The 20,182-nt window shown below is 42.4% G+C and overlaps 1 protein-coding gene across 22 annotated transcripts in view; it reads right to left on the reverse strand.

Moving 5' to 3' along the window:
• KDM4C (lysine demethylase 4C) overlaps positions 1 to 20,182 on the reverse strand; it is a 345,084-nt gene that overhangs the window by 128,304 nt on the left and 196,598 nt on the right. For all 22 annotated transcript variants that reach the window (XR_013541488.1, XR_013541487.1, XR_013541486.1 and 19 more), the window contains one exon: positions 17,662 to 17,843. Coding sequence is in view for 16 of the 22 variants with exons in the window: in XM_072992136.2 (XP_072848237.2) it covers positions 17,662 to 17,843 (182 nt within the window). In the remaining 6 variants the exon portion in view is untranslated. The remainder of the gene's footprint in view (positions 1 to 17,661; positions 17,844 to 20,182) is intronic.

Consider the following 20,182-nt stretch of genomic DNA (forward strand, 5'->3'; position numbering starts at 1 on the left):
AAAATATATTAAAGTAGGAGGTTTTTGATCTTTTTCTTTTGTTTGGTACATTCTCCATTCTCTTTAAGTGACAATAAATCCAGTTCATGTTGCTACTAAAATATACATCACTGGTAATTTTTAGATGATTTACTATTTTTGTAGTAGTAAAATAAAAAATCAAGTTTAACATGCTTACATTTTAGCAATAATTTAAATAATCTAATTTAAATATCCACTAATTTAAATATCTCTACTGGATAGTTTTGGGGAGGTGGGTTTTCATCATGGTGAGAACTGGTTGGGTTTCAGGCAAGCTCCTGAAACTGACCAGGACCCCCCAGTTCTGCCCCCCAAACTGGGGGGGGGGAGAACACCACTAGGAGAAATGGCATGTGAAGCAGCAGAGATGACAAAAGGGGGGAATGGGACTGGCAAAGGCTGGTTCCCCCTTCAAAGTCGCATCTGAGTGCACAAACCAAGGAGGAAGCCATCTTGACAAAGAGCTGGGAACACCCCAAGCAGAGAGAGGGAAAGGATGTCAGAAATATCTCAACCAGAGACTCTAAGTTAAAATATTTGTCCAGGTAAGGAAAATCTTCAAGGACCCAAATAACTACACAGAAAAGAGATAGATATAGAGAGTCAGCAAAATGGACTTTACCTTTTTAAAAAATCTTACAGTACAAGCAAGCCTCCCCCCCCCCCAGCTTGGATCGGGAGAAGAATAGGAGAGAGGAGAGGAGACAAAGAGAGAAGGGGAAACTATGAGGGGGTGCTGATAAGTATTGAGCCTTTCCCAGAAAAAATTGAGGTAGGAAGCTGTAACTGCCACACTATTCTACATATTCCCCCAGGATGTCAGTGCACTTGCAACATCTGCCCTGAAGCTTCTTAAGTCCCTGCAAATAAAATTCTTCTGACTCCTGGTGTAACCACTCATTTGCAGCATTAGTTGCCTCCAGAATGTGACAAACCCAGACCTACTGGGATCTGCCACACGTTAACTAAGCTGCCACCAACCCTTCCCTATAAGAAGTCACACAGACCAGGGATGGATTTTTAACCAATAAAAGAATAAGGTTTATTCAAAACAACACACAGGGAAAATAAAATGATCAGTTGAATAAGATATAGTAACGTGGCTTAGTTTCACTCATACATACACACAGTTTGGTTCACACAGAACCCTTAACTTGAAGCACAGACCCTGAACCTATCAGTTCTGGCTAACCAACAGACACCTGAACCTATCAGGTTGGTACTCTGACACACAGTAGTACCCTGTCTGACACACAAACTCCAACACCAGCTTCTTCTTCCCAGCTGCTGCTTCTTCACATCCCAGCGTCTCCCTTCTCCACACACGCTTCACATATATATGCAGTACAGCCCCTCCTCCTGATGTCCCGCCTTCCACTCCCCATAGGATGGAACTTTCCCTCCAAACCCATGACAGACAGGTAACATCAGTGCTGTATGTAACACCTCCCCTCTTTATAAGTTGTTTTGTAGGGGGAAAGCTAAGGTGCTTTTTCCCAAAAAAAACAACCTGGATAAAACACACAACAACAGTTATACATACCATATCATACTTACTTATACTTACATCCTAAGTTAACCATAGCAATTAGGCATTTAAACATTTACCATATACATTACATCAATTTACCTTTATTCATACAAACCAAGTTCAAAAAACAGGTACATTTAACTTTTTGTTCACCAATATATATACATAGTCCATGTTCTTTCGCCGTCTTCAATCTTCAGGTCTTCTTGACAAGGCGTCAGCAACACAGTTCACTGACCCTCTGACCACCTTCACTTCAAAGTCATAGTCCTGTAGATTTAACGCCCACCTCATAAGTTTGCTATTGTGGGTTTTCATTGTCTTTAACCATTGCAGTGGTGAATGGTCAGTGCACAGAACAAAATGTCTTCCCCAGATGTAAGGCTTGGCCTTCTGGATCGCGTAGACTATGGCCAAACACTCCTTCTCCACGGTTGCCAAATGTCTCTCACCTTTTTGAAGTTTCCTACTCAGGTAGGACACTGGATGCTGGTCACCATTCTCATCCTCCTGGCACAGAACTGCTCCTACCCCGCTGTTAGACGCATCGGTGTAGATGATGAACTCCCGGTCGAAGTCTGGAGCACGCAGCACTGGATAGTTGATGAGCGCCTGCTTCAACCTCTGGAACGCCTCCTCACAGTCGCTGGTCCACGGGATGCGGTCATCAGTCTTCTTCCTCGTCAGATCGGTCAGCGGAGCCGCAATCTCGCTAAACCTCGGGATGAACTTTCTGTAGTAGCCCACCAACCCAAGAAATGATTTGACTTTTTTCTTGGTGTTGGGTCTGGGCCAATCACGAACAGCTTCTATTTTGGCCTCCAGGGGTTTTATCACTCCTCCCCCTACCATGTGACCCAAGTATTTTATTTCTGGGCTACCCAGCTGACACTTGCTGGCCTTTACTGTTAGCCCTGCTGCACTTAACCTCTGCAGCACTAATTCCAGGTGTATCAGGTGATCTTCCCAGGTATTACTGAAGATCCCTATGTCGTCAATGTAGGCCACTGTAAAGTCACTGAGCCCTGCCAAGGTCTGGTCCATCAGCCTTTGGAATGTGGCTGGTGCATTTCTGAGACCAAAGCTCAGGACTCGAAACTCATAGAGACCAAAAGGGCTGCAAAAGGCAGTCTTTTCTTGATCCCTGGGATCAATTCTTAATTGCCAATATCCCTTTACCAGGTCCAATGATGAGATGAACCGACAACCCCCTATGGTTTCAATCAGGTTGTCTAGCCTGGGCATTGGGTAGGCATCAGGAGTGGTTACACGGTTTAATTTCCTGTAATCAACACAAAACCTAATGCTCCCATCAGGCTTGTCCACAAGGACTATCGGAGAGGACCAAGGACTAGAAGAGGGGACGATTATGTTCTCTCTAAGCATCTCGTCCAGCTCCTTCCGCACCTTGTCCCTATAGGGTCCCGTTACTCGGTATGGGGATACTGCCTGCGGGGGTGCATCCCCTGTGTGGATCCGATGCATCACTCCCTTCACTATCCCCGGCTTGTTGGAAAACACCTGTTGATATTTAATGAGCAGCATTTTTAGTTCTTGCTGCTGGTCTTGGATGAGTGCAGGACTGACCTTTACCTCCTCTGGGTTGTATTTTACTTCCCCTCTACCCTCCCAGAAGGGTAACTCAGCTTCCTCACTCTCAGCTGCTTTTATCGCAAATAAAACCCTCTGTTCCCCTCTGTAGTAGGGTTTTAGGGCATTCACATGAACCACCCTCCTTGCTTGGTTCTCCTCCTGCTCTATAAGGTAGTTCAGGTCTGACATCTTGGAAATGACCCTATATGGTCCTGCCCATTTGAGCTGCAGTTTATTCTCTCTGCAGGGCCTAAGCCAAAGCACTTCCTCCCCTGGGTCAAAGTGCCTCTCTCTAGCTTTGTGGTCATACCATGTTTTCTGTCTGACCTTCTGCGCTTGCAGGTTTTCTGCTGCCAGTTCTAGGTTTCTCTTTAGGTCATTCATCAGGGTGTCTATGTATGTCACAACGTCTTGTGGGTCATCCTGGGTGATCTGCTCCCAATTTTGTTTGATCAAATCAAGGGGCCCTTTCACCCTTCTCCCAAATAAAAGTTCAAACGGACTGAACCCGGTACTGGCTTGTGGCACTGATCGATAAGCAAACAAAAGGGATTGCAGCTTCTGGTCCCAATTGTTTGGATTCTCTGCCAAGTAAGCCCTAATCATGCGCATTAGAGTCCCATTGAACTTCTCAGTTAACCCATTACTTTCAGGATGATAGGCAGTGGTTTCCTTGTGCTTAATTCCACAGATTTGCCATAAGCGTTTCATGAGCTTTGATGTGAACGATGCTCCCAAATCTGTGATTATTTCTGAGGCAAATCCCATCCTGGACATATACCCCACCAAGGCATCTGCCACTGTGTTAGTTTCAATGTTAGTCAAGGGTATGGCTTCAGGGTACCTCGTGGCATGGTCCACAATGGTGAGAATGAACCTGTTCCCCCTCTTTGTGGCCTTGGGCAAAGGTCCCACAATATCCACCCCTATGCATTTGAACGGAGTGTCAATCACAGGCAAAGGGCACAACTTTGCTTTGGTCCTGTCGCGGTTATTCCCCTGCCTTTGACACACATCACATTGTTTACAGAACTCCCTGATCTGCTTCCCTATGTCAGGCCAGTAAAAATTCTGTGTGATTCTCTGCTGTGTTTTGTTCACCCCTAAGTGTGCAGCAAACATGTCAGAGTGCCCCCTTTGTAAGATCATGGGGCGATACTTTTCAGGTACCACCAGCTGACTTCTGATCCCATCTCCCCCTTTTGAGATATTCCTCAGGGTCTCTCTATACAAAATCCCCTTTTTCTCCAGAAATCTCACTGGGGTTTCAGGTGTTAGCTGGGCGTCAGTCACCTGTTCAAAACACTTTTGGAGAGTGGCGTCTGCCTTTTGCTCCTGTCCAAATCTGCTGTCTGTGGTTAAAGTTTCCACCACAGCTTCTGAACTCCCCTCTGCTTCCGTCTCTGGCTCATCATTACCCCCCTGAACTGTCCCCGTGGTGGCTTGTGAACGTGTAATCACTAGCACCCGTTTCACATGTTCAGCCAGGTCATTTCCCACGAGCACGGCTGCTGGCAGAGTCGATGAAATCGCTAGCCGCCAAACTCCCCTCCAGCCTTGAAAGTTGACAGGTACCTCCGCGACTGGCAGTGAGATTACCTGCCCCTCAATCCCTGCCACCTTCATGCTCTCATTTGGGATTACATATTCCCTAGGAATAATATCTGGATGGCACAGGGTCACCTGGGAACAAGTGTCCCGCAGCCCCCGATACTGACGGTCAAGTATTCCTACGTCCACCCCTGCTGTCTCAAACAACTGAGAATCTGTTCTCACCAGTAGGCAGCGCCTGACCTCTACAAGAGGACCATTTTCCTCAGCCTGATCAGCAGATGTAGCTGTTCCAGATTGAGTAGCCATGGCAACAGGCTCCCTCAGTGACAATGAGCCTTGCTCTTTCTGGACACAGAACACAGCTTTTGGCTTGGTCCCACTCGAATCCTGAGGCACAATTCCTTTTAGCTGCTTTAATTTCTCACACTCTGAGATTAGATGGCCCTTTCCCTGACAGAAATAACATTTTCTGGTGTATTTTGATTCTCTCTCATCTTGTTTTGGTTTTCCCTCCAAAATCTGAGGTCTTGGTTTCATGTCTGAGGGCTTCCCTTCACCATGGGCCCCTCCCCCTTGCTGGCTTTTCCCTGGTCCCTGAGAGTACTTGCTGTAGGTTTCTTTAGGTTTCCCTACAGATTTCTCCTCACCTAAGGGCTTTCTTATCTGGTAAATAAAATCTGCGATCTCGGCTGCTTCTGCCACAGATTTTGGTTTCCTTTCCCTCACCTGGAATTTCAGTTCCCCATGCAGGACTGAATAGAACTGTTCCAGCGCTATCAAATCTTTGAGCTGCTGAAAGGTCTCTGTCCCCTCCTGAGATATCCATTTCTCTAGCAGCCTCACCAATTGAGCCCCCACTTGGGTAAAAGTCTGCTCTGGTTTCTTTGTGAGGGACCTGAATCTTTGCCTCAGCTGTTCCGCATTTATCCCATGTCTTGCAAACACCAGTTTTTTAAACTCTGCAAAATCTCTCATCAGTCCCTCTGGCATCTCTGAATAAACCTCGGCCAGGCTACCACTGATTAAAGATCGCATGATGGTCATCTTCTCAGTTTCCCTCACTGAGAAGTCCACAAACGCTCTTTCCACTAAGGAAAAGAACACCTCAGGACAATCTCCCTTGTGGTACACAGGGAATTTCTTCAGGTCAGCTTTAGACAATTGGCCTCCCTCAGAATCCCTATTGTTATTATTGTTCTGATTCATCAGTTCCAATTTTCTTAATTCAAACGCCATTCTTTCTTTTTCCAGATCAAATTGTCTTTGCCTCTCCCTTTCCCTTTCCTCCCTTTTTTCTCTCTCTAATCTTTCCTCCATTTCAAATTGCCTCATCCTCAGTTCATGCTGTTGGGCTATGAGCAATTTTCTGAGTTCTGGGTTCTGCTCTCCTGTGCTGTCACCTTGCACTGAGCCAAATTCATCCTCAGAACCTTGGTCTACCTGGGGGTCTTTCACTTCACCCATTTCTGCCATTTGGCTTCGAGTCAAGGGCATAATCCCCCCCCCCCCGAACAGGCTGCTTTAAAAAGTCAAGCCTCAAAATAAAACGACCACTTTTTTTTTCTTTTGCCTCAGAACCAGCTTTCCCTATAGATTGCTGCTGTCCTTTCAGCACTACTTGCAACAGTTGCGAGTTAGAGTCTACCCCCCTCTGCTGGGCCTCTCAGCAGACAAGCTAGCTCACTGCTATTTCACAGTTTTGCCTCAGCTTTTTTCCCGCCAAAAACAGGCTGCCTCAGAGCACCCTAATCTAGTCTCCCCAGTTGGCACATTCTTCTACTAGCGCACCTCCCCGTGAGGTACACCTAGAAGATTACCTACGCGCCTCAGATTGTCCCTGACTAGACCCCCCTTGCTCTGGGCACACTTGCCAAGGCTTTGCTGTACCACTGGACAACTGGACCAGTCGTATCCCACACGCTGGACACCAATCAATGTGACAAACCCAGACCTACTGGGATCTGCCACACGTTAACTAAGCTGCCACCAACCCTTCCCTATAAGAAGTCACACAGACCAGGGATGGATTTTTAACCAATAAAAGAATAAGGTTTATTCAAAACAACACACAGGGAAAATAAAATGATCAGTTGAATAAGATATAGTAACGTGGCTTAGTTTCACTCATACATACACACAGTTTGGTTCACACAGAACCCTTAACTTGAAGCACAGACCCTGAACCTATCAGTTCTGGCTAACCAACAGACACCTGAACCTATCAGGTTGGTACTCTGACACACAGTAGTACCCTGTCTGACGCACAAACTCCCACACCAGCTTCTTCTTCCCAGCTGCTGCTTCTTCACATCCCAGCGTCTCCCTTCTCCACACACGTTTCACATATATATGCAGTACAGCCCCTCCTCCTGATGTCCCGCCTTCCACTCCCCATAGGATGGAACTTTCCCTCCAAACCCATGACAGACAGGTAACATCAGTGCTGTATGTAACACAGAACACTCCCAAATTGTTGTCCCTTTAGGTGTTTTTTGAGTTTGGGGAACAGATAATAGTCAGAAGGAGCCAGGTCCGGAGAATAGGGGGGATGGGGCATCACTTGAAAGCCTAAGGACATCAGTTTTGCCATTGTTTCACCTGCAGTGTGTGATGAAGCATTGTCATGCAAACGGATGACACCTCTGGAGAACTTTCCTCAACGTTTTTCCTTGATGTTTTGCTTCAACTTCATCAATAAAGCACAGTTATATTTTGCATTGATGGTTGAACCCTGTTGGAGATAGTTGTCATGAGTGCATCCGAAGACCTGGCACCAGAAGTGTTAACTGAGGCTGAAGAGAATGCTGAGAGATCGGAAATACCTGAACCGCCTCCAGATTCTCCTTCCACAGCAGACAAGCTTCGGGCCAGGCTTTGGGAAAAACTTAGAACAAGAAGATCAGAGGATCGCTGGAAGGCTGTCCACAGAAACCTACGTTCATCTAGTCCTGAGTATTAGCAGGATAGAAAGCTTTCCAGCAGCTCAAGGAGCTGTTTTACTATAAAACAGCTCCCAGTGAAGCCAGAAATTCTGTGGAAGCAAGGAGTCGAAACCTTGGCTTGCATCCACGTTTCTTGAACCGTGTTCCTGACTCTGAACTCTGGACTCTGCCCCTGGACTACGCTGGTATTGGACTTTGGACTCTGACCCTGGACTACGCTGTGTATCGGACTCTGGACTTTGACGCTGGACTTCCTTCTGTGAGTTGATTTATGGACATTGGCTTTGCATTCTTGGTATTCTTGACCCTGGACTGGTTTATCGGACTTCGGCTGTTGTAACCCCCAGAAACGTGAGAATAGTCCACCAGCAGAACACCCTTCTTATCCCAAAAGACTGTTGCCATTTGCTTCTGCACCGACCTTTGCACTTGGAACTTGTTTGGCCTGGGGAATCCGCTGTGCCTCCATTCCTTAGATTGTTCCTTTGTCTCAAGATCATAACAGTAGACCCATCACCAGTTTCCAGTTTGCCCAGGAAATCTGACTCATTTCTTGCAAAATGTTCCGAAACAGCCACCAATGACTCCACTTTCTCTCTCTCTCTCTCTCTCTCTCTTTTTTTTTTTTTTTTTTTTGCTTTTTTAAATATATATTTATTTTTTAACTATTAAGGATAGGGTAGGGAATACAGAAGGTAAAAGGAAGTGGAAGGGTTTTGAGAATAGGAGAACACAAAGTATATAGTCATCCAATCTATTCATATTAAGTATACAAGCATATAATCTATTCATTTTTCAATAAAAGCTCAACTTTCTACTTCTTTTTTTAAACTGTTTGATTAGCCCCTAGCTTTCAACTTGCAATTCTGTTATGATTTGAATCTAAGTTATTCCCACACTATCAGGAAACCGAGACCAATTGTAAAATACATCCCCTCTTTCAATTTCCTTTTGTCTTATACATACATTCAGCAGGCCTGAAAGAGTATACACTTCAATCACTTCCCATATTTTCTCAATATGCTTCTTTTGTTTCTGTGACTCTATTTTCTTCCATTTTTGGAAGGGAAGGAGAGATCCAGAACAGTAATCCAATTTTTAACCTCAGATTTTCTGACAGTTGTAGCTTACTGGGTAACACTTAATCCCCTTTATATTGCCTGGCATCACACTCAATACACGCAGTTCTGGAGTTTCCTTTAGCTGTAGTTTTATATCTAATGTTTTCTCTTCCATCAAATCTTCGATCTGGCTGAGATGCTCATTTACCTGCTTAAATGCTGTCAGTATTGTCATTTGCATAATAACTTGCCATTCTTTATCTAACAAAGTCTCTGACCGTTGATATCTAATTTTTTCAGGGGCCATTTCCATCTTTCCAGTGAGTATGATCTGTATATATAATGCTCTTTAGTTTCCACTATTTTATCAACAAACCAACCCCCCCCCCTTGGTACTTCCTCTCCCCCTTACCCAGGTATTATAGTATATAAATCAACTTATAGTCCAATAAATTAAATTACAACTGTGACAGTATTGTCAGGATCATACACAGTCCAGCAAAAAGAAAAAAATCCAGGCTAATCAGCAAACACAGGAGATCAGTCTCTCTCATGGATGTTGTTATAATCTGTCAGACTCCTGTCCAGGTTTTGCAAGCTCCTCTGCCCGTTCAGTCATTTGTCTCGCTGATGATTTCCAGACTTTTTTTTTGCTTCTAAAAGTTTATTCCTCCTTCAAAAGCCCAGCAAGGTTCTGTTATCAAAGTGCCATTCACCAAACTCCTCAGTCTGTTCAGTTCAGATCGTATTGCTGTTAATTCACCGTCTGTTTTTTTTTTAACTTCCAAAAGCTTATTTCTCCTTCTCCGAAAAAAAACCAGCTCAGTTTTGCTATCAGAATCCCACACAATCTAAGAAAAAAGATCCAGGGTATACAATATTCACCAAGTTTTAGTCCCTTAAAGCCTGTCCAGTATTATTATCTCTGGGATTTTTTAACAAAAGCACCAGCTATTTCTGTCTCACTGTTCTCTCAGTTCGACCTTGAGCCAGCTTGCTGTTTAAAAGTCAAGTTTCCTTTCATTTTTGAGACGTGAGCTGGCAAGCCAGATACGCCACTGTTATCTCCTTTTGGTCAAATATTTTCACTCTCATTTCTTTTTCATTTTGATGAGGTTTTTCATAAATCAAAGGCTTTCACTTACTTTGTTATTGTATATTTTTGCCATGCTTCTTGCTCTCTTATCCTCGGCAGCGGAGTTCTCCTGGCTAATCTGCCAAAATGGCTTCCTGTCTTCGGTCTGTGCTCATGTGAATTTTCAGAAGGAAGAAAAATCAAGTTGCTGCCCAATCTTCTACCTTCTGGGACTCACCAACTGCTCAGGGAGACCTCTCTTGGCCCCCCTTCGATTCCCCATTTTCTAGGGGAATCCCAGACCTAGCGATTCCAACTTTTTCTGGGAGCTGTTCCCAGAAGCTGCTGGCTGCAACATGACAAAACTCCTCCTCCACACATTTTCTCTTTTGTTCGGCTATCAAAAGTTTGGGGATCCACTTTGCTGCCAGCTTTCTCATTTCCATGTTTTTGTGGATAATGGCACCAACTCTGTGGCATATTCTCAGATATATAGCAATACTTTTGGCTGATATTCGGTGGTCCTCTATGATCATGTCATGGATGGCTTTCATATTTGCAGGGACAGAGACAGAAAGAGGCATTTCACTGGGTTTCTCACTTTCAACACTGAAATGGCTAGTTTAAAAATTGACAACCCAACATTTAACTGTTGCATATGAAGGGCCACTGTCACCCACAGTTTGTGACATTTCATCATGGATCTGCTTTGCACCTTTCCCTTGGAGAAACAGGAACTTGATTATGGTCCTATGCTCTTCCACACTGAACTTCTCTGTAGGTGCTGCCATGTTCACTTTGGAGTTGAAAATGAAAGATAAGTTAAAATCATAGGCAGTTGATTTTTGCACCATTGAATACAGACAAATTGGCCAATAAACCTTGCAATTTATAGCTTCCTAGCTCAATTTTGTCTGGGAAAGGCTCAATACTTATCAGCACCCCTCGTACCTCATCATAAAAGGAGATCAATCTAAGATAAAAGCCTCACTCCCATAACTATCTGAAATATTGATATCAAATCCTATTTACTTCAAAGCATTGCAGATCTTTAAATTTTTATTGTTGTGGCTTGGCAACTGTGAGAAGTTTCTACCCAGAGGAAAGCTTCCCCTCCCTTGGATAAGACATGTAAATAAGATTGAGAAAGAAAAGTAAGGTTATAGTGGCATCTGCTGGCAGAAGTCTTAAACAGCATCCCTTATTTACTTAAGAAGGGGGGAAATCAATATAGCGACAAAAGGTGGAAAAGAGACTCAAAGAGGCTTATTAGCACAAAACCTCAGTGGATTATTGGGGCAAGAGTCATTTAAGGACTGGCAACAGAGTATTCAATATATAGTATGTTAACAACAGGGCTACAGCAACTACAAGGAGGGATGGCTCAGCTACATGTACAAATGACATGTATTAAATGTAAAAAATTTAATACACATACAATAAAAGAGACATTCAAGGAACTGTTTATTCTTATTTCGTTGTTGCAACTTTTTCAGTCATGTGTCTGAGCAACCAGACTAGCAAAATAAGTCTGCTTTACCTGTCAGTGACCAATCACAAAACAAGCATTAAATGAAAAATATGGGGAGGAGGAAAACAACATGCTATAACAAACAAATGAAATTTGCTGCTAGTCATTGTAGGCCAATGGCTGTCAACCAGTGGTTTACATACCAGAGGTGGAACAGAGAAGTAGTCTAGTTTGGACACAGGATATTTTATAACAATTACTAAGAATTTACTCTTCCTCAGTCCTTAAAAGTTCCCAGTCTTCAAAGCATTTGCAATCTTATCTGTATATTAACAGCCAGCTTGAAAAAATGCAGCCAACTGGTAGCAATGAATTAATTTTTTTGAAATTTTACACTCGTATTCTAAAAAACAAAAGCCCTCAATGCTATTTTTGGGGGGAAACCATGATAAAACACCAATGGCAGTAACAAAGAACATTAAAAGCAGTCAGTAAAATAATCAGGAAGACGCCTAGGGGAGGATATGAGTCTTTAATATAAGATAGAAACACCCACACTAGGAGCTACTTGATTGACACAATTTTTTTCCCGACTATATCCCTGTTTACATGTCATAAATGGTTCCTCCAGAGCTTCTTTCGTTTTCTGGTTGCTTGCTCTTGAAAGAGCTCAGAAACAGAATGAGCTAGAAAGGGTGAACATAGCATGGATACTGATTTCCTAAAATAAAGACTTGAGGGAACACCACTTCTAAATACAGACTAAGTTTATCCTCTAGCTCAGGGGTCTCCAAACTTTTCAGCATGAGGGCCAGCCACATCATATATTTTGCACATTTTAAGGGCCAAAGGAACATGCGCACACATGGGCTGAAGGGAACAGACCTGAGCCTGTGGATCTGAGCCTGCAGCATTCAATGGGCTGGATATAAAGGCAAGGCAGGCCAGATGTGGCCTGTGTATTTTGGAAACCCCTGCTCTACCTTGACCTTTACATGTTTTTAGGTAAGGGACCGCAGCCACCTACATCGGGGACGTCTGAGTCACTGGATGCTGTAGAGGGGTTATCATGGGATGACTGCGAGGCAAGAGACGGGGAGTGCCTCGGTACTGTGTCTTCTGGTACCATATCCGCATCCAATTAAGTGGATAGGGAGAAGAGGACGGTATCGTGAGCATCAGGACCAGAATAAAGTGTCGTAGCCTGGACCGAAGAATGCCGGCTGCTGTACTTAGCACGCTTGGTGAGTGCTGTAGGTACCGTAGGAAACTGCCTCTTACGGGATGGTGCCTGTGGGGTGGAAAAATCCACTTGAGTTTGTGGCTGACACAGGATAGTGGGAGCCATGGTATGGTACCACGATGCTTGAGTAGCAGTAGAGCCTGGAAACTCCAGAGGGTAGGCATAGCCATGGTATGGGTACGGCTGGAACAGAGCGTAGAAAGGGTGGCCAAACTGTGGCAGGCCCTGAGGATGGTACTCATTGCCTTCATCCCAAGGCTGGTATGGAGTGGTATGATTGCGCTTTCCAGTACACTTTATAGGAGTGTTATGATCAGACTCCTGTTCGGATGGAGACTCGATATCAGCCTGCCCTGAGTATCAAGGGCTTGAGTGGGCAACGGCCCTGCTGGCGTCTGGCACAGCCTCAAATCAGCCTGAGTTCGGCAACATGCACATATTATCCTGAGCCGTCTGGGCTAAAGGAATGTGCTCCTCAGTATCAGAAAGTCCGATTGCTTCCCTCAAAGACTCCTCGAGCAATATCGAAGGAGCGGGAGGAGGCACAATAGACAGCTTAGCCAATTTCTTCACTTTCTTTGGTTTATCAGTGGCCTTCTTCTTTGCAGGCATAGCAGAACGAAAGGCGCTTTGGCTTTAGGCGGTTTGGAAGCATCCTTAGCCTTAACCGGCACAGAGATGGTAAGCATCGGTTGCTCTGCAGGGGAATTCTGCTGGGAGGCCTCAGCACGAGGAGGAGACAGTGCTGGAAGAGAGGTGCTCTCCATGGCAGGAGAAAGAGTCTTTTCGTAGAGGAAAGACCAAAGTCTTTGGCGTCTTAACTTGATTGCTTGCTTAGAGAAAACTTTGCAGGCAGTGCAATACTGATCAAGATGTGATTCTCCCAAACAAACAAGCATTTATCGTGCCCCTCTGATAAAAGGATTTTTCCGGAGCAGACAGCACACTGCTTGAAGCCCCGAGGGGCCATAGACAAAAGAAGGGAGATCTGTTGATGGGGGGGAGAGTGACAGAATGAAGAATAAACAACAAAAATAGTAGGTTCTGTCGAACAACTGTAAAATAAAATAAAAAAGGGATTAGAAAAGGCTAGCTAAGCTAGAATACTTAACAGTTGATTGCTCTGCTCTGCCTACGTCCTACAGGAACGGCGGAAAAAGAGGAACTAAAAGGAAGATGGAGGAGGTGGGGCCTATATACCCTCTGGGGGGAGCTAATTGACTCTTTTTTCTAAAGCTCTAGAATCTTCCAGATGTCCTGCGCAGGCGCAGGATTAACCCAATTGTGTGCATTCACAGAGACCACTACAAAGAACAATTAATTATATCCAATAAGATTAGACAGGTGGGTTTGTTAAAAATTGAGTTCTACGCCGCTGAATTAATAAACAAATAAATTTGGCCGTCTGTCTGGTGTAGGTTTTATTCACACCTACCAGAAGATTAAAAAGGATTGATTCCAGTTCTAAAGAGCTAATGTCACTGTACAAGGCACAGTAGAGAAGCATATGTTCTCTGTCTTTTGTTATACACACATCTGAAGAATGTTTTTTTTTGCTGCTTTTAGTACCTGTTGCTAACCTCAGCTCATTCTCAAGTTTTTGCCTTCCTAATGCCATCCCTGCAATTCTTTGCTACATCTGTATTCTTCCTTTGTAGTCTGGCCTTCCTTCCACTTCCTATATGTCTCCTTTTGTTTATTTGTTTTCAGGTCCTTTCCCAGCTTTTTGTGAAGCCACCTTGGTCTGTCCGTCCGTCCGTCCGTCCGTCCGTCCGTCCGTCCGTCCGTCCGTCTGTCCGTCTGTCCTTCTTTCTTTCTTTCTTTCTTTCTTTCTTTCTTTCTTGTTGGAATTGTTTGTAGTTGTGCCCTTAGAATTCCCACCCATCATGGACTCCTTTTCTTGATATGATCTCCTACTATAATGCTTTACCTATCATTATTCTGAGTTTATTAGAAGTGGCTTTTCTAAAATCCAGCATACACATGTGGCTATGCCCAGCTTTTGTTTCCTTTGAAATAAAAAACTCCAGTATAACATGGTTAGTAGTAGACTCCAATTACCAAGTTCCTCTTATTTTTCACCCCAGTTACATTAATCCTGATGCTATCGATGGGACAAAAAAGCTCATCCTCTTGTATTTCTGTGCAAGAATATGTACTTTGACATAGACTGCAACTCTACCTCCCTTTCTATTCTTTCCATTCTTTTTGAACAATTCATATCCATCAATCGCTGTATTCCATTTGGGAGTCCTCCTGCTAAGTTTCAATTAACTCTATCAAGTCACATTTACTTCCTTGAACTAAGATTTCCAGTTCTTCTTGTTTGTTCTCCATAATCCCAGCATTCATATAGGGGTACCAGAGACTGCAATTAGTGGTCTGCTTTTCTTCATACATTTTCATGCAAACTATTACTGCATCCTATTAGAGTGCTTTCTCTGTTTTTCTCATTGTGCATAAGAATTCATCTGTCTTTACCTCTGAGTCTGCATCTCCTTCCCCATTTCCAATTCAGTTTAAAGCCCTCCTGATGAAGTTCTTCATGCTATGGCCAAACACATCCTTATCAGTCCATGTGAGATGTGAGGTACAACCCATCACTTTGGCTCTTACTTGCCCAGTATTCATGGATTAAGGATGGCTAAATGAGTAAACAGAGAGGTGAAAGCCAGGATTCCAATCTACCTAAACGAGGCAGCTGTAAGTCTACTGTTGAAAAAGTACTCTCTGAACCTAACCATACTGAATAACTGCTGGCCAGTCTCCAGTATTCCCTTCTTAGTCAACATGTCTGAGCATGTAGTGGCCTCTCCACTCCAGAAATTCCTGGATGAAACAGATTATTGAGATCCATTTCAACCTGACTTCATACCTGGGTATGGGACACAAATTGCTTTGAATGCATTGGTGGATGAACTACAACAGGAACCAGCTGGGGGAGTATGCACCTGTTGCTTCTGCTGGCTCTTTCAGAAGCTTTAAATATCATTTACCATGGTATCCTTCTGGGTCATCTCTCCGGGATGGAATTTGGTTGCACCATTTTATAATGGCATGGTCCTTCTTGGAGTTCTAATCTCAGAAAAGTGGTGTTGGAGACTCCTGTTCCAACCTCGGCTGTTGACATATAGTGTCCCTCAGGGCTCCATCTTGTGTCCCCTATGCTATTTAACATATGCAAAAAAGAAGACTGGGACAGTTTGTCTGGAGTTTCAGTATTCAGTGCCACTGAAATGCTGGTGGTACCCTACTCTATTTCACCTTTCCATCTAAATACAATGAATCTATTTTGTTACTACAGTGTCTAATGTTAGTATTGGACTGGAGGGTGTGTGTGAACAAGCTGAAACTTAATATAGTCAAGACAAAGGTGTTCCTGGTCAGTTGAAAGCCAGATCAGGGAATAAGATTCAGCCTGGGCTGAATGGGGTTAAATTTCCCCTGAAAACTCAGATTTGTAGCTCAAGTATACTCCTTGATAGACTTCTAAGATTAGCACAGTGGCCTGAAATGTATTGACATAGTTAAAATTGTTGTGCCTGGAGATATTTGATTTGATTGCAGTGACACATGCCTGAATTATATTCCAATGGAATTACTGGAGTAGACAGGGCTGCCTTTGAAGACTGTTCGGAAATTTTAGCTTGTCCAAAATTGTGCAGTCACACTGCTGACTGGGGCAAGTTAAAGGAAACATTCGACTCCCTTTCAACATAGTCTATTAGTCCTTTTCTGGACACAGTTAAAAATGCTGGTTATGACTTATAAAGTCTTATACAATTTGGGTTCAGAATCCTGATTGTTCAAGTAAGACTGCTGTTTTTAACCTATAAAGCCCTAAATGGCCTGGATCCAAGCTTTCTCAAAGACCGTATCTCCCATCTTGAGTGTTAAAATAATCAGGAGAAGGCTTTCTCTCAGTCCCACCACCTTCATAGGTGTCTCTGATGGGTACACAGGAGAGAGCCTTCTCTGTTGCTGCTACCAGACTTTGGAACTCTCTCCCATAGGAGGCCAGACTGGACTCATCTTTGCTATCCTTCTGCAAGCAGGCAGAAACCTTTTTCTGCAGGCAAGCCTTCCCTCAGTAACCAGCTAGCTATGTGTGATTTTTAAATAGATTGTTATGCATTACTGCTTTGATTGGATTGTTACTTGTGTTTTTCTCACAAAGTGAGATTTTAAACACTTTTCTATACTTACTGATCTTTGCCTTAATATTGTCTGTTAATTTATGTAAGATGCCTCCTTATTCATTGTTCATAATTGTTAAATATCACTTTTTAATGATGTTAACCACCGTTATATACTCATTGTTTTCAACTTTAAATATTGCCCTTCATTGTTGTAAGTCACCCTGGGTGCTTTTCAAAGAGAAAGGCTGAGTAAAAATCCCTCCTTCCCTCCCTCCCTCCCTCCCATACAGGGCCTCTCAGGCATTAAGATCTGCTGGTGAGCCCCTTCTCATGTTTCTACTACCTGCAAAGGCTGATATGATGGAGACTTGAGAGCGCACTCTTGCTGGTCGCACTGAAGCTCATTAGCCACATTTAGGGAAGAAAGTTTTAAAAACAGCTTATAATCTGAAAAGAGTATAGTAAAGCCTAATCACTGCATTCACTTATGATATGGCAATATGGGAATCCATTCTGCAAGAAGCAGATAGGGTGGTTGAGAAACCAGTGAAATCACATTTTTAAAGTCATGGGTGTATAAATCTCAATGCCCATCAAGATTTCTCTTTCCTCTGTTTTCTTTACGTTATCATGCAAGGCTAACACTGACAATATGTGAAAATAAAAGTAAAGAGTAAAAAAAGATAAAAATGTATTTTTGTACTTTTGGCTGGGGGCTTTAATAGGCAGGTTCACTTCATGAGACGTGGTTTCACCCTCCCTGAAAATATGGACTGAATTATTCATACTTCCTTGCTTTGTTAGTGAAAATCATGATTCCAACTATCTCCTTAGAGTCACACAATCAATTTGGATTTGCTAGATAAAGAACCATTAATCTTTACCCATGAAGAATGAATTCTGCAACTGTGTCTTTAAATAGTCTTCTACAGATGTTTGCAGCCACCTTGTTATTTATTATTTGATTTTTTATAATTTACTTTAAAGATGACATCTATGAAAGTGTTTTAAATTATATAATGCCTCCTTACCTTGTAGTAGGGTCTGAGCAGTGTGCATATGGCACAATAGGGTTCCAATTTGGCAACAGCTGCATTATATTCCTTTTCAGCAGTGAAATTTGGTACTCTGTTCTGCCAAAGGTAGATGAGAGGCTTGGCCCAAGTTTCTGTTTCTTGTATTTCCTCTTCAATCAAGAGAGGCTCAGGCAGTTCTTAAAAGAAAATGACATTAACAAAGAGTTTTTTTCTGAGGTGATAGCAACTAACAATTTCAAAGCAAATAAAAAGAAAATGGATTTCAGTTCTACATATGAAAACAAATCTCAAAGAACAGGTGCTTTTATACCTAAGGGGTGGCCTGCAACACAAAGGAGAATCCTTGCCACCCTGATTATCACAGTTCCTCTTTCCTGCTAAAACCAACATTTCAGCATGCTAATCACTGGTACATAAACATTTCTCAAGAGAATTAATTACTATGGGATATATTATAAAAAGACAATCTTAGGACTAGATTGTTCAGTTCAAGAACATCTGGGTTACCCAAACTCAGGAACCACCAGATTAGAAAGATGTTGAGTATATATACTCAAATTGCTATAACATCAGATTTATTCAGACCATGATAACATGGACCTAATGGACAAAAAGGTGTTATAGATTTATAGATTTTAAGAATGACATGCCTTTTATTTTTGTAGAACACTAAGCTGAATATAGAATTGCATAGTTTGTTAACTATAAGAAACTTTGCATAGACCAATCTTCAGTAAAGCTCTCCTATCCATTGTACAGTATTGTTTACTGAATAGCTTTTCTACAGTATAAAAAAACCCAGAAAGGCTTGATAAGATATAGAGGTCTGTACAATAAGGGCAAAGATGGAATTATTTCCATAACAACTATCCTAAATGATTTTGAAGCAACAGCTACAATGAATTTCAAGTCTCAGTATTGTGAAACTGTATCTATATGCACTGTATCTTTCAGAAATCTTCTGAAGCTACTAAACAATCTGAGATTCACCCCTTAATACCTCTGTATATGCCTATGCATGCACCTGGAATTGCAGGCCTATTAAATCTGACTTTTTAACATTGTTATTCTTTGTTTTATTCTTGAAACCATATAAAACAAGCAAACAAATGTTCATCCTATCTTTACTACTGGGCTATTCATGAGGTTTAAATAACAATTTTTTTTCTTTCCAGTACAAATGATTTTACTTTTAAACTGAATTTCTCCATGGTTTTCAAAGTCAGTAAATGAAATGCTCTATTTTAAAAAAAAATTGAGAAAAGGCTAAACAGACAAAACAAACTAGTTTCAGTGGGAAAATGTTATGTCACTATTATTAACATACTATTTTTGAGAAATAATCAACAGGTTTTTTAAATAATCAACCACAGCACTGCAATCGGGTTGAGATCTGGACTTTGACTCGGCTATTGCAACACCTGGATTCTTTTCGTATTCAGCCATTCTGTTGTAGATTTGCTGGTGTGATTGGGATCACTGTCCTGTTGCATGACCAAATTTTGGTCAAGCTTTGACTGTTGGACAGATGGCCTCACATTTTACTCCTAAAATACTTTAGTATACAGAGGAGTTCATGGTTGACTCAATGACAGCAAGATGCCCAGGTTCTGTAGCTGAAAAAGAAGCCCAAATCATCACCCCTCCACCACGATGCTTGACGGTATGAGATGTTTGTTCTGATATGCTGTGTTTGTTTTTCGCCACATATGGTGTTCTGCATTAAAGCCAGACATCTCCACTTTGGTCTCATCTGTCCAAATGACATTGTTCCAGAAGTCTTGTGGTTTGTCCAGATGCAACTTTGCAAACCCAAGCCACGCTGCCATATTCTTTTTAGAAAGAAGAGGCTTTCTCCTGGTAACTTTTCCAAACAAACCATGCTGGTTCAGTCTTTTTCTAACTGTACTATCATGAACTTTAATATCTGAAGCCAGTAGAATCTGACATGCAACTCTTAGGTTTTTTGCAGTTTCTCTGAGCATTGCACTATCTGACCTTGGGGTGAATTTGTTTGGACATCCATTCCTGTGAAGGTTGGCAACTGTCTCGAATGTTTTCCACTTGTGAATAATCTTCCTCACTGTCGAATCAAGCACTTTAAATTGTTTGGAAATGGCCTTATAACCCTTCTCAGACTGATGGGCAGCAGCAATTGCTTCTCTGCAATCACTGCTGATGGATTTCCTCTTTGGCACTTCTTTCAGACCTACTAAGGACCAGATGAATTTTATTATGTCCTGATATATAAAACCATAGAATTCAAAGAGGGTGTACTTTCTTTTTCACATGACTGTACATCTTAATAGCATCTTACCAAAAATTAATTTCCGGGATGTTAGCAATGAAAATGTTGCTTTGTGCCTTCTTAAATACAAAATTTTCTTTTTGTCATTTTGATCTGGCACTAGCAAATAGATAAAGAGCTTCTCACAGCTTTTGGAAATTTTCTAAAAAATTTCAAAAGCTGTGAGAAGCTAGTGCCAGATCAAAATGACAAAAAGACTACTAATTT

This window comes from Pogona vitticeps, chromosome 2 (assembly GCF_051106095.1).
Source record: "Pogona vitticeps strain Pit_001003342236 chromosome 2, PviZW2.1, whole genome shotgun sequence".
Classification (NCBI taxonomy): Eukaryota; Metazoa; Chordata; class Lepidosauria; order Squamata; family Agamidae; genus Pogona; species Pogona vitticeps.